The sequence below is a fragment of the Lethenteron reissneri genome, chromosome 44 (genome assembly GCF_015708825.2).
Source record: "Lethenteron reissneri isolate LAM-NWPU_2019-01 chromosome 44, ASM1570882v1, whole genome shotgun sequence".
NCBI lineage: Eukaryota > Metazoa > Chordata > Hyperoartia > Petromyzontiformes > Petromyzontidae > Lethenteron > Lethenteron reissneri.
In genome coordinates, this window is record NC_083822.1 from 10,252,608 (window position 1) to 10,267,056 (window position 14,449).

At 56.4% G+C, this 14,449-nt stretch overlaps 1 protein-coding gene across 2 annotated transcripts in view; it reads left to right on the plus strand.

Moving 5' to 3' along the window:
• The window catches only part of LOC133353614 (voltage-dependent calcium channel gamma-2 subunit-like), a 44,280-nt gene that overhangs the window by 23,058 nt on the left and 6,773 nt on the right, over positions 1-14,449 (plus strand). For both annotated transcript variants that reach the window (XM_061569996.1, XM_061569997.1), the window contains exons 3-5: positions 7,204-7,284; positions 11,420-11,560; positions 11,971-12,758. In XM_061569996.1, the coding sequence (XP_061425980.1) occupies positions 7,204-7,284; positions 11,420-11,560; positions 11,971-12,716 (968 nt within the window). In that variant the 3' untranslated portion in view covers positions 12,717-12,758. The remainder of the gene's footprint in view (positions 1-7,203; positions 7,285-11,419; positions 11,561-11,970; positions 12,759-14,449) is intronic.

A 14,449-nucleotide genomic window follows, 5' to 3' on the forward strand; every position in this document is an offset into this window, starting at 1 on the left:
CCGGAAGAGACCGTACAACTTCTGTGACGACGCAAATCCCCGATTAGCAAATGCGACGGAGACATCACAGCGATGATACACCACTCCACCACGGCTTGACCACCTGAATGTCAAATAATAATAATGATGATGAAGAAACTCAGTTTTCTGTATCGCAATTCACACAAGGTCTCAAAGCGCTTTGACGTGAAACTTAATAAGTTGCGGCGAGAGCGTGTTGTAAAAGCGGGCGAGATTTCAGACGCGATTTTAAACAAAAAATGGAACAGACTTAGAATCCCTGATGAACCGTGTAAGGGAATTTCCACAATCGCGGTGCTCGACTGCAGATATCTCTCCGTCGTCTCAGAGAGCACAACATTCATCGAAGTTTTCACGTTGGAATTAAAAACTTGACAAAAGTCTCTCTGTTGTACTCTACTCCTACACTCGCGCTGGTCCGCGACGGCGAGGCCGCGCGTGCACTCTCCATGCCACCGCTCGCATCGCCCCCCAAATCGGCGGGGATGTGGGGCACGTGGCCGGGCCTGCGCCAGGGACATCAGTGGCCAGTGCCGACACAATCTATGTACCCCCCCCCCGCCCCGCCCCAAATGCTTCACCCTCTCGCACTGAAGCACCGTGGTGAAGTATGGCTCAATCGCCCCCTCCCCACCCCACAATCTCCCCCGCCCCCACTCCTCCCATTGGTCCCACGCGGCTCAGTGCGCGCGTGCAGGGCAGGCGGCGATGAGTCTGTGGGTGTGGGTGGGCGATGAGGCGGTGGGTGAGCGATGCGGGGTGGATGTGGATGGGCGATGGTGAGGGGTGGGTGTGGGTGGGCGATGAGGGGTGGGTGGGCGATGGGGCTGTGGGTGTGGGTGGGCGATGAGGCGGTGGGTGGGCGATGAGGCGGTGGGAGTGGGTGGGCGATGCGGGGTGGATGTGGATGGGCGATGAGGGTTGGGCGGTGATGAGGGGTGGGTGTGAGTGGCTTGCATGTGGCGGTTGCCTAAGGCGGAACATATAGGGGACACAAACATGGCTTTCAGCGACAGCCTCTCATCCCTTGAGCATCCCACGGCTCCCTCCCAGCCCGCTCCCCCACTCACATCCTGCCCTCCTCCCGCGCCTCCCCCATCCACCCCAACCTCCAGCCCCCTCGCCGGGAGCGCTGCTAAAGCCGGTCCCAGCCCCCCAGCCCGCGGTGAATCTCAGAGCACCGCGGGCTCTCGCTGGCCAGGCTCCAGCTGCATGCACCAGCGCCGGCAGCGGTGATGTCATTGCCCCGTGTCCAGACGCAGTGGCAGCAGCAGCGGTGGCAGCAGCAGCAGCAGCGTCTCCTGGCAGCAGCAGCAGCAGATTCAGCAGCCTGGCCGCTCAGCACCGTGCCGAGTGAACGGGGGGAGAGGCGGCCCGCGCCGTGCAGTCAACGAAGATGTTCTTTGTTCACGTTTTGTTTGTTGCGTTTGCACCCGAGTCAAGAGCCTCATGGCTCACAGGGCTGTGCCTAATAAATGAAACTGGACGCGGCAGGGGTGTCCCCTACAGAGACCCCCGATCCTGCCAGAGGGGCCCCATCCCCCATAGAGAACCCCTATCGGACTATCGTGATCACCTATAGAGATCCCAGATAGAGACCGCATAGATATACCGGTCAGCATCATGCTACAGAGCTCCCCTTTAGCAATTCCTTACCACGCGATAGAGATCCTCTACAGAAAAATAATATTGAGGCTAATTTTGCATTATAGAGATCCACCTTATAATCCCCTATCGAGACCCCCTACAGAGATCCCCTATACCGATCCACTATAAAAACCCCCCTATAGAGACCCGCTTTAGCGGATCCCTATAGAGATCTCCTATACCGATCCTCTATCGAAACCTCCCCCCCCCCACCTCCATATAGAGGGCCCCTATCGAGACTCCCGAAAGAGACCACCTCCAGTGTTCTGGAGAAGAGCCCCTTCACGAGGGGACGTGGCACCTGTCACGATCTGCGTCGCTCGCGTTCGAACCGTGGAGACGATGAAAGAGCGGCTCAGCATGCAGTGGTGGCCTGGGGGAAGAGGGCATCTGGAGACCGCGAGACAGGCAGATGCAGCGCCAGAAGGAGAGAGAGAGGGGGGTAGCGCTTTGGGATGTTCGGCTTTGGGTTATAGCGCAATTTCGGGCCGCGCTAGGTGTGTTGGAACACGTGTGCGGGATGGGGGGGTGAGGCCAATTGCCCAGATGTACATTGGAGTGGTGGTCTCCGCTAGTCGGTGACCGTGGGGAAGAGAAGGCCAAGGTGCGGATGGTGGGGACACTGTCAGGGCGGGTCGTGAATGTCGTCATGTGTCTGCAGCGCAGCCACGGCAGGATCTGGCGGAGGGGAGGTCGCGTTAGCAATGAGACGTGACCCGCCCATCATGGACACGTGTGAAAATGAGCTTCATAGCTCATCGGATTCCTCCAGTCTGAATACAGATTCTGATCAACATTCTGACTCTTGCCCCGTCACGACATCTTGATCTCGATTTCAGGATCAATACCCCAAACAGCAGCAGCAGCACAATCTGTAGCGGTGAATTATAACCTCAAGGCATGCGCTGTGCGTTGGATAGTGAGATATCTTACAGCCGAGCGGGGAGTATAAACCTGCTTAGGGCGTGGAAGGGTGACCACCACCAGGGCTTGCCAGGTGTCGTAGGAACGGCGCTACGAGATGGGACTGCTGAGCGGCACTCCCCTCGTCTGGGTGTTCTCCTGCTTCTCCTCGCTTCCTCCCCAAACGCGTAAACTAACTCTCACCACGACTGGAATTTCATTGGCGAACCTCCCCGAACGTAGCTGTACCCTCCTGAACAAGAGCCCCTGAGACTCAGTGAAGCTTTTTTTTACGGGTGAATACTAATAATTATGATTATTGAATAATAATGATGATTATTCTTCTTGGTTCTTTCGGTAAAGTCACGTAAAAGGGAAGTAATAAAATAATACAAATAAAACATAATACTTCCCTTCTACGTGACTTTACCGAAAGAACCAAGAAGATGAATCCCTGCAGTCACGAAAGCTTTAAATCCAAATTATTATTATTATTCACGCCACCGCCAATTTTAATCGGCAGTGGCATGGGACGACGGCGGAGAGAGCTCCACCCGTGGAATTCATGCGGGTCAAAATCACCACAACAAAGATGAATATCCCGCTGATGGGTAAGACTCGTTATCCGTAACGAGGCACTTAAGGCACGAGTGGCCTTTAATTGGTGACCCCGGTGACCCGGTGGTGGGAGACCTGGCGGTTGAGAGAGCCCTCTGCTTCTCATTCGCGCCCGTCTCTCCCGGCGGTGCTCGCAAAGCTTCGGGAACCGAATAACCGTCAGCTGTTTGGTGACGTGGGCGCGGAAGAGCCCCCTGACGACATTGGCACGAGTCGACGGCAAGGGGGTGTCGCCAACCCGCTGCTCCGGAGCCGCGTGGCGGCTCTTTAAGGGCCGCTGATTCGTGACAGCCGTCTCGTATTCACCCACAGTGCATTGCGGCTCTTGAAATATTGAGAGGGTTTTTTTTACTTTTACTACCGAATTCTAAACAAAATCCATCTTCTTGTTAGTTTCTGTTGCCGAACCCCTGGGCTACAGCATTCATGGCTCTCCGATGGCGTTTTGGGATTTGAACCGATATGCCTCGTACGGGGTACGATGTCCGACGTTTTTTGCCCCACGTGCTGGCAGCTTGTTCAGGAAGTTAATTTCATAAACAATGCAGAATAAAGAGGGGAGGCGGGGGGGGTGTGCTGGGTTAGATCGCGTAAATAAAAATGTGTCGTTGGACCCGCCACCACCCGACAAAGCCAATTAATAAGTTTGTCAAGTAACCAAAACGTGCCAATTCGTTACTGCTTCAGCACACCGTGGGCTTGGAGAGTAACCCCACAACATTTACAATTCGAAGACAGTGGCGCTTCGCTGGCGATAACAACAACCAACTTCATCGGGGCGATTTGCCAGAATTGTGAAGTCGTCCTCCTGTTGCGGTCCTAAATAGAGCAATGGTCATGGCATCACTTTGAGCCCATCAGGTGCGAAGACCAGGGGGAGGTTGATGGGTGGTCAAGCTTATTTATTTACGCGATCGAACCCCACGCAACCTTTACAATGGACAACTTTCGTCGAGAAAGCCGACGCGTTGAACTTGGGTCAACAACCTCCCAGCTTGGGCCGTCGGTGCTTTGATGCTTCCGGCACGTGGAGCGAAACGTCGGAGACATCGTGCCCGAACGACGCGCGGCGCGACTCGAAAACGCCGGGAGGGGGGGGGGGCGGTGCCGTGCAGCGAGATCGCCCGGGCACAGAGCGGTGGTCGTCCCACACTGGATGTGCCGGCGTGATGTCTCATGCAGCTCACACGTGACGCATCACTTAACGGCGACAATTGTGAGGAATGAGTATGCCGGTGCTGGCGCTCTCTCTCACTCTCTCTCTCTCGCTCTACGTAGCCGACAGGAACCCCCCAGGTTTTCATTGCAAATGAGAGAATGAATCTCAATGGGCACTCAACTGCTGTCTCGTGGTTGAGTCGGACGGTAAAGTGCGATCAGTGTTTATGTGACGTCGTGTTAGAGGCGCGCGTGCGTGCGCGTGTATGTGTATGTGTCATAGGTGCTCGCTAACAACACTTGCCCTAACAGTCAGTTAAGGCTATAGGGGTACATTTGTCTTTGTATCTATGTGTGAGTGTGTGCGTGATTTTGCGTGTGAGTCTAAACGTGTCTATGCATTTGTGTGTGTGTGTGCATGTCTGTATGTGAGTCTACACGTCTCTATGTGTGTGTGTGTGCTTAGTCCTGTGTGTATGTGGGTCTAAACGTGTGTATACGTGTGTGCATGGTTATGTCTGTATGTGAGTCTACACGTCTCTATGAATGTGTGTGTGTGTGCATGGTTCTGTGTGTATGTGAGTCTACACGTGTGTGTGTGTGTGTGTGCACGCGTGGAGCGGTAGTTGGTTGAAGGTGGCGCAGTGATTTGGCGCACTGCACTGCGAACCCGGCGAGCCGAGTTCAATTCCCGCTCACGACTGATAAGAGTGGCGAATATTTGAACCGTTCCTGGGCCTCCACCCGGTCGTGTGCCACAGTGCCGACCTTTTATCCATTTGTACATGTGCGTGCGTTTCAATGTATGTGTACGTGTGTGTTGCATACACACATGCATATACACGCATGCACCATGCGTGTAAATGGGGAGCGGTAGTGTAGCGGTTAGCGCTACGCTGTGCTACGAACCCGGCGACCCGAGTTTGATTCCCGCTCAGGGCCAACACCCAGTGACGATTATCTGAACCGGTCCTGGTCTTCCCCTAGGTCGACTCAGCCTCAAATTAGTACCTGGTGCGGTGTGTAAACATCGTGACTAGGGAGACAAAGGCGGTCGGGCGTGGTGCTGGCCACCCACCCCATCGTGTGCCGTTCCGACCTTCATAGGTTCTCGCGAACAGCACTTGCCCCTACAGTCTCGTACAGGCTATACGGGATATCTTTGTCTCTGTTTTTTGTATCTATGTGCCTCCCCTAGGTCGACTCAGTCTCAAATTTGTACCTGGTGCTGTGTGTAGACAAAAGCAATGGGGATACAAAGGCGGTCGAGCGTGGTGTCGGTAGCACATCCCCTTGAGCCGCGTTGACCTTCATAGGTGCACGCTCGCAGCGCTTGCTCCGACAATTTGTTAAAGCAATACGAGGAGGGATCTCTGTATTCGCATGTGCGTACACGTGTGTGTGTGTGCTGGTGTATGTGTGAGTGTGCGTGCGTGCCTAGCTATGTGCGTGCGTGCGTAGCTGCGTGTGTGAGTGTGCGTGCGTAGCTGCGTGTGTGTGTGCTGGTGTATGTGTGAGTGTGCGTGTGTAGCTGTGTGTGTGTGTGTGTGCTGGTGTATGTGTGCGTGCGTGCCGAGCTGCGTGTGTGTGTGCGTGCTGGTGTATGTGTGAGTGTGCGTGCGTGCGTAGCTGCGTGTGTGTGTGCTGGTGTATGTGTGAGTGTGCGTGCCTAGCTGTATGTGTGTGTGCTGGTGTATGTGAGAGTGTGTGTGCGTGCATAGCTGCGTGCGTGTGTGCAGGTGTATGTGTGAGTGTGCGTGTGTAGCTGCGTGTGTGTGTGTGCAGGTGTATGTGTGAGTGTGCGTGCGTGCCTAGCTATGTGCGTGCGTGCGTAGCTGCGTGTGTGTGTGTGCAGCTGTATGTGTGTGTGTGCGTGCCTAGCTGCGTGTGTGTGTGCTGGTGTATGTGTGAGTGTGTGTGTGTGCTGAACAGTGTTGCGGTTAGCGCGCTGCGCGGGGAACCCGGTGACCCGAGCTCGATTCTAGCTCACGGCCAGAACCAGTGACGATTATCTGAACGGGTCCTGGGCCTCTTGTAGGTCGACTCAGCCTCAATCGAGTACCTGGTGCGTTGTGTAAACATCGCCTCTGGGGAGACAAAAGCGGTCGGCAGCCCACTCCCTCGTGTACCGTGCCCCGCTAGACGGGGATCGATGTATTTTTCGAATTGTGCATTCAAGGTACAATCGCTACAACTGACAGAAACGTCCAAATCAGGAGTCATTATTTGTGTCAATGTCATCACGGTCACCATCATCATGACCTACAGATATCACAAATCATCATCATCATCACCATCATCATTGTTCATCATCCATGCGATGCGCTGCATTGTCGGGTTGGTGGTGATGACGACGTGTGTGTACGTGTGTGCGTGTGTGTGCGTGTGTGCGTGTGTGTGTGTACGTGTGTGTGCGTGCGTGTGTGCGTGCGTGTGTGTGCGTGTGTGTGCGTGCGTGTGTGCGTGTGTGTGTGTGTACGTGTGTGTGCGTGCGTGTGTGCGTGCGTGTGTGCGTGTGTGTGTGTGCGTGTGTGCGTGTGCGTGCCACTGTGGGTTGCACGCTGCTCATTGCATTGTCACTCTGCTGATGCGATGCTCAATGTGTCCATGTGATTTTCAATTCGTGCACGCGCATTTCTCTCTGCCTGTGTGGTTCTCTTTCCCAGCGTGGTTCTCTGTTAGTGTGGTTCCCTCTCTGTCAGTGTGGTTCTCTCTGTCAGTGTGGTTCTCTCTGTCAGCGTAGTCCCCTCTCTGTGCCAGTGTAGTTCTGTAACTTTCCGCCGTTGTGGTTGTTGTGGTTGCTGACTTGCCCTTCCCTCGCGAAGCCAACGCGTCTCTTCTTTTTCTTCTCCGCAGGGAGCTCCAGGGGCGTGTGTAAAACCATCGACCACTTCCCGGAAGACTCGGATTTCAAGGACACGGCAGAGTACTTACTCCGTAAGCGCGTCTCTATCGGTGCTCACACGACGTGCTCACGAGGGAGTGGGGGAGACGCGGCTGTCCCACAGTCAGCTGCTTCTTGACGAGCTCGTTGTGTCATCGTCTTGGCACGCTTGGCGATGTCACCGCGTGGCTAAATCGTCGCGTGCCGCTGCCAATCAGAGGCGGCGGTGGTGGTGGTGGCTTTGCCGCTGCCGCTGCTGCACGTGGCGAGCTGCACGTGGCGAGCTGCACGTGGCTAGCTGCACGTGGCTAGCTGCACATGGCGAGCTGCACGTGGCTAGCTGCACGTGGCTAGCTGCACGTGGCTAGCTGCACATGGCGAGCTGCACGTGGCTAGCTGCACGTGGCTAGCTGCACGTGGCGAGCTGCACGTGGCGAGCTGCTGTTGCCGCTGCACGTAGCGAGCTGTACGTGGCGAGCTGCACGTGGCGAGCTGCACGTGGCTAGCTGCACATGGCGAGCTGCACGTGGCTAGCTGCACGTGGCTAGCTGCACGTGGCTAGCTGCACATGGCGAGCTGCACGTGGCTAGCTGCACGTGGCTAGCTGCACGTTGCGAGCTGCACGTGGCGAGCTGCTGTTGCCGCTGCACGTAGTGAGCTGCACGTGGCGAGTTGCACGTGGCGAGCTGCACGTGGCTAGCTGCACGTGGCGAGCTGCACGTGGCGAGCTGCACGTGGCGAGCTGCACGTGGCGAGCTGCACGTGGCTAGCTGCTGTTTCCGCTGCACGTGGCGAGCTGCACGTGGCGAGCCGCACGTGGCGAGCTGCAATCCGGCACTTTGGAGGCAGCAGTGAGGCTTGGTGTGGGTCGCCGCACGGATGTTGCGCAATTCCCCCCCCCCCCCCCCCCCCCGGGCGTCGAGGAGGAGCCTTGCCCCTGGCTCGCCAGGAGAAAGGCAGTAGAGCAAGTGGACTGATCGCCATCTGTTTCCATCTGTACGGCGGAGGGGGGAGGTTAGAGTGTTGTCCCATCGCGAAAGGCGTGGGGTTTCTCCGGGTGCTCCGGTTTGCTCGCCCCACCCTCCTCAGCTATATAATCCCTTGTCAGCGCCATCTGTTTGGCATAACTCAGCAACTGTTTTCGCTGTGGTTGTCCCCCTCTGATGACGGACGCTTGTGTTGCGCCCGAAACGTCGTTATTTAATTTAGTTATTTTCATTTTTATTTTATTATAATTTGTATTTTCATCTACGTGACTTTACCGAAAGAACCGAAGAGTATTCCTCCCACACCTATAATAATAATCAATATTGTTTGGGTCTTTCGGTAAAATCACGTAGATAGGTTCAACAAAATTCTTTATTACGATAAAATTAGTATTACTACTACTACTCTCCTGTCGTGTGTCAGTGTCCCTCTACGACCTGCCCCCCCCCCATCACCAACCATGATCAATCCACTGCTAGACGCAGGTCTCCCCCACACGCCGTCGCCACCTCTCACGATCCTGCCATGTCCTCAGGCAACTAGCTGCCTGCGCACGAGTTGAATTCCTCGCTCCGTCTCCCTGAGACGGGCGTGCACTGGAATGCGATCCATCCCTTTGCTGCCACTCCGTCGTTACTCTTGACCGTCGGCTATCGAGCAATTGCGCGTCCACCCTAAGCCTCACTTCCTCACTTCTTATCAGTGTGTGCGATGGCGAGATGTTATTTACCTCGCCCGGTATACAGGAGGTCGTGGGTTCGATCCCAACCCCGACGCCTCCTGCTGTATATTTGGAGGTTGCGTGTCTCTCTCTCCCCGTGGTCGCGTAGATTTGCCTCCGGCTCCTCCGGGTTTTTTCATCGCCACATTTAGAAACATTACGCGTTTAGAGTATTTTTGCTTCTAAAAATGTCCACGTGATAAACGCACTTCGTTGAGATATCATTTGTCTCCAGGTCGCTTCTAAAAAAGTTGCTACAAAGCTCAGTGGGCCTTACCTGGTAAAACAATTATAAATAGCAGTTAAATAGTCACGAAAGCTTCAAATCAAGATTATCTGCGTATGTTCTCCAATCCACGTGTTCATCTTTTCTGTCCATGTGCATGCGTCTCTCCGTACTCTTCCGTTGTTTGTGCCATTTCGTTTGGCGAGTGTCCACGATTTATTTTTTGTTGAGAGCCGTACGCCACGGCAGGAGGCAGCGGCATTCACCGCTGAGAACTCCACCCAACCGTTGTTCACCCCTCCATGTCAGCGGTGCCACGCCGCCCCGACCAGCGGAACCTTCGTTTCTCGCGCTGGGCTGGCTTGGGAGTAAGGATTATTGGCGTAAGGCACTACCACTAGAGTACAAGCTACGCCTATCCATAATAATAATAATCGTCTATTGAGGACAGCAGGTAACTCTATGAACAGCTGCTAGCCCTAAGCCCTAATCACGTGCGTGTATTTTGCGCACGGACCACAAAGACAAAAGCTCCCCCTAATACCCTTAGCAGACTGTTGGGGCAAGTGCTGTTAACGAGCACATATGAAGGCCTCCCCGGAGACGATGTTTACACACCACACCGGCCACTCATTCGAGGCTAAGTCGACCTAGGGGAAGAGGCCCAGAACCCGGTTCAGATAATCGTCACCGGTGTTGGTCGTGAACGGGAAGCGAATCCGGGTCGCCGGGTTCGCTGGCGCAGAGCGCTCACTCACGGCGCGTGCAACGCACGCCGCTGCACCGTGACGAGGACACGCCGAGATGGAGATTGATCGGGGCTGGGCGACAAAACAATTCGAGAAGCAGCGGCCTTCCCGACTGTTCAGGCACCGAAATTCGGCGCTGCGTTCCAGGATATATCGCTGCCTTCCACCGCGGGTATTCTCTCGGAAGCGGCGCTGCGGAGTTTAGAAACACCCGGGGATAATGATCTGCGCGGGGATAATATTTCGTGAAAGGTTTCCGCAAGCCGCGTGTTTGCGCGTCGCCCAGGGCACGCGCGTGCGTTGTTTTTTTTCCCGTTGCACACGAGGTGAGTAATGATTTGTGTGGAAGGAGGCGGAGGGAGGGAGGAGCGGTGACTGCCAAAGTCTTTTATTATTCCGCTTTGTGCTGAGTGTCGCACTTAAAATTACTCTGGCTGATTAGAGCAAACATTTTCCACCAAACACGTCTTTGTCTTCCGCGCGTAAGCGCCCCGCAGAGGCCGGCGACACGGATTTTCGGGACGCGCGAGCACACAAAGACAAAGCTCCCCCGTGTAGCCTCAACAGACTGTTGAGGCAAGTGCTGTTAGCGAGTAGCAGCACCTACGAAGGCCGGCACTGTGGCACACGAGGGGGTGCGTGGCCAGTGCCACGCCCGACCGCCTTTGTCTCCCTAGTAGAGATGATTACAGGTGCTCATTTGACACTGAGTCGACCTAGGGGAGGCCCAGAACCGGTTCAGATAATCGTCACCGGCGTCGGCCGTGAGCGGGAATCGAACTCGGGTGGCCGGGTTCGTAGCGCAGCGTAGCGCTAACCGCTACACTACCGCTCCCCACATACACCCACACATATCGTGACGTTGCTGCTGCAGCTGCTGCGTTGTCAGTGCTGCACAAATACATATATTGCTCATTAATCGTCCGATAAAACCTTTATATGTAGAGAACCACAGAGCTTTGGAGGGGGGGAGGGGGTGGATTTCTGGCCGCTGCTGCTCTCCCAGTGTACCCGTCACTCGCCACGTCGACCCATTACTCCGTGTCACCCGGTGACCTCTCCCCATGATGCCTCCCCGTGACCTCTCCCCGTGACCTCTCCCCGTGACCTCTCCCCGTGACGTCTTCCCGTGACCCTCTTCGTCTCCTCGTGACCTCTCCCCGTGACGTCTTCCGTGACCTCTTCGTCTCCCCGTGACCTCTCCCCGTGACCTCTCTCCGTGACGTCTTCTCGTGACCTCTCCTCGTGACCTCTCCCCGTGACCTCTCTCCGTGACGTCTTCCCGTGACCTCTCCTCGTGATGTCTCCCCGTGACCTCTCCTCTTCGTCTCCCCGCGACTCTCCACGCGTCTCGATCCTTGTCGTCCCCCCCCCCTCCGCGTGTCTCTGCTCGCTCCCCCCCCGCCCCCCCGTGCCACTATCCTCACGCCAATGAATCACCGCGACACCTTCCCGGGTGTACCTCGCCCTTCCCCCGGTGACCTCTCCCCCCCCCCCCACCCAAGGGTTGATGCGCGCCTCCAGCATCTTCCCCATCTTCAGCGTGCTGCTGCTCCTCTTCGGAGGCCTCTGCATCGCGGCCAGCGAGATCTACAAGTCCAAGCTGCACATCGTTCTCGGTGCCGGCATCAGCATGGTGGCGGCAGGTGATAGGGCTACGACAATGATACACAAAGACAAAGATCCCCCGTATAGCCTTGACAGACTGTAGGGGCAAGTGTTGCTTGCGAGCACCTATGAAGGCCGGAACGGGGGTGGTGGCCAGCACCACGTCCGACCGCCTTTGTCTCCCCAGTGGCGGTGTTTACACACCGCACCAGGTACTCATTTGAGGCTGAGTCGACCTAGGGGAGGCCCAGGACCGTTTCAGATAATCGTAAGCGGGAATCTAAACCAGATCGCCGGGTTCATAGTGCAGCGCGCTAACCACTACACTGCCGCTCCCCACGACAGTGACACACGCACACACATCCACACACCTCGCCAGCAGTAACTCTCACACCTCCGTCTGTCCGTGCCCCCCCACCTCCACTCCCCCCCCCCTCTAACATTCCAGGCCTGTCGAACATCATCGGCATCATCGTGTACATCTCGAGCAACGCGGGCGACCCCAACATGAGCGACCCGAAGAACAAGAACTACTCGTACGGCTGGTCCTTCTACTTCGGCGCCCTCTCCTTCTTCATCGCCGAGACGCTGGGCGCGTGGCTCGTGCACGTCTTCATGGACGCGCACCAACACGCCCTCTCTCAGGCGCTGCCCGGCATCATGCCCGGCATGGGCCTCGGTGTCACGGCCATCGACAGCGACGACTATCTCAAGAAGCCCTCTTCCTCCTCCGCCTCCATGGCGGCCGCTTCGTCATCCGCGGCCGCAGCCGCCGCGGCTGCCCAGGCGATGGCAGCCGGAGGAGGCATCGGAGGAGGAGGAGGTGCGGGCGGGATGGGGGTGGCGGGGATGCGACTGCCCAGCTACCGCTGGCGCTCACGCGACCCGTCGCCCGTTGGCTTCAAGCCGCTGAACGCGCAGCCGTCCACGGACACGCTGGCCATGTACACGCTGCCGAGGGACTCCCCGCCGGACTTCAACCCCTTCGTGTCGGGCGGCCAGCAGAGCGGCTCGGGCAGCGGAGCCGGCGGGAGCGGCGGCGGCGGTGGGGTCGGAGGCGCCCCCACGGGCAGCGGCTCCGGCAGCGGCACGGGCACCGCGGCGGAGATGTTCGCCGTGCAGAACTGCCTGCGCAGCGAGCTCGAGGAGACGCTGTTCGGCTCGGCCGCCAACCGCAGGACGACGCCCGTGTGAGCGGGGAGCGGTGGCGGTGGTGGTGACGATGGTGGTGAGGAGGTGAGACGGGCTCTGGTTGCGCGCGCGTGGAGTGGCAGGGGGGGAGCGGTGGTGCAGCGGTTAGCGTCTCGCTTCGCAACGAAACCCTGGAGGCCGAGTTCGATTCCCGCTCACGACCAGATAACAGTGTCGATTATTTGAACCGGTTCTGAGCCTCCCCTAGGTCGACTCGGCCTCAAATGAGGACCTTTCGCGATGTGTGAACATCGGCACTATGGAGGCAAAGGCGGTCGGGCGTGGTGCTGGCCACCCACCTCCCTCGCGTACCGTGCCGGCCTTCATAGGTGCTACTCGCTAACAGCACTTGCCCCAACCGTCTGTGAAGGCTATACGGGAGATCTTTTTATTTGTGGCGCAATGCATGGGAGACGACGTGGAAGGACAGGAGGTAGCGACGTGGACGTTTCACTCCGAACGCATTTTGCTCTGGTAACTCAGTAAATCATATGTACGTACCGCCTTGGTTTTTCTGGGGGAATGTAATAGACATCTGCCACTCAATGTTAGCGATCGTGATCATCAGCCACGGTCAATCCACTGCTAAGCCGCCGCCACTGTCTATGTATGTACGTTGAACTTCGATCGCACCGTACGTAACCCACCGTGCTAATAACGATACCCTGCAAATGTCCCCCGTGAGAAAAAAACAAAATAAATATTTCTAAAAAGCTCGTCACACACACACACTGCGGTCGTAATATATAAGACGTTCTCCCAACGTTTTTCTTTAGAATATAGGGATGTGGGGTTCCGGCGACGGCGCGAGGGGGGGCAGGAAGAGGGGGGTGGGGGGGCAGAGAGGGAGGGTGGTGGGGGGGCAGGGAGGGGGGGGCGAGCAGGGAGGGGGTGGTGGGATGGCAGTGCGTCTTACAATCCCTAAAATGTGGTCAAAGCCAAATCCGTGGCAAAGTTGAAACACCCCGAACGGCAGCACAGCTGTCGAGGGAGGGGAGGGGGTCACAGTGCCGTGGCCCGCTTAGAACGTCGTCATTCTGAAATGCTCATCCAGTTCTCTGGGGCGTTCACCCTCGCTGTGGCTCGTATGGCGCACATTTAAAATCGAATCAAATATCTCCCTCTGCCTCGCTCGCCTCTGCACGCACTACTCTCTCTCTCTCTGTTCAATTAACGTCCGGACGCCTCGGGGTGGGGGCGAATTGGATGATGGGGGGGGGGGGGGGCTTTGGTGTTACGCATGCGTGCATGTAACGTGGGCATGCGAGATATTAACCAAAGCCAAGGTTCCATAGCTCCGCGAGAGATTTCGGGGTTTTTTTCAAAAAAAAATGTTCTTTCTTATTTTGCGATAATCACAAATTGGACGCTGGTATTTGTATGGTTACGGTTGTTTACGCAGGGTGAAACCTCACTGAGTCTCATGACTCTCTTGCAGGAGGACGCTGCCGAGTTGCATTTTATTACTAGGCTGTGCTGATCGCCATACTGTGTATATTTTATATCTCAATTGAGTCATGTTGCGGGGTACATATTTACATTTTGGCAAAACGTGTGTGTGTGTGTGCCATGACCCCGGCACACAATAGCCTACTCTTGCGCATGATGTCACGGGATCTATTAAAGTTCACTGTGAATCAGACACGGCAGTATTAACCAGGGCGGCCAACTGGATAGCGTACACGGGGAAGCAAAGACACGAGGGTGAAAACGCTGGCTTTGGGGGTTCCCGGACG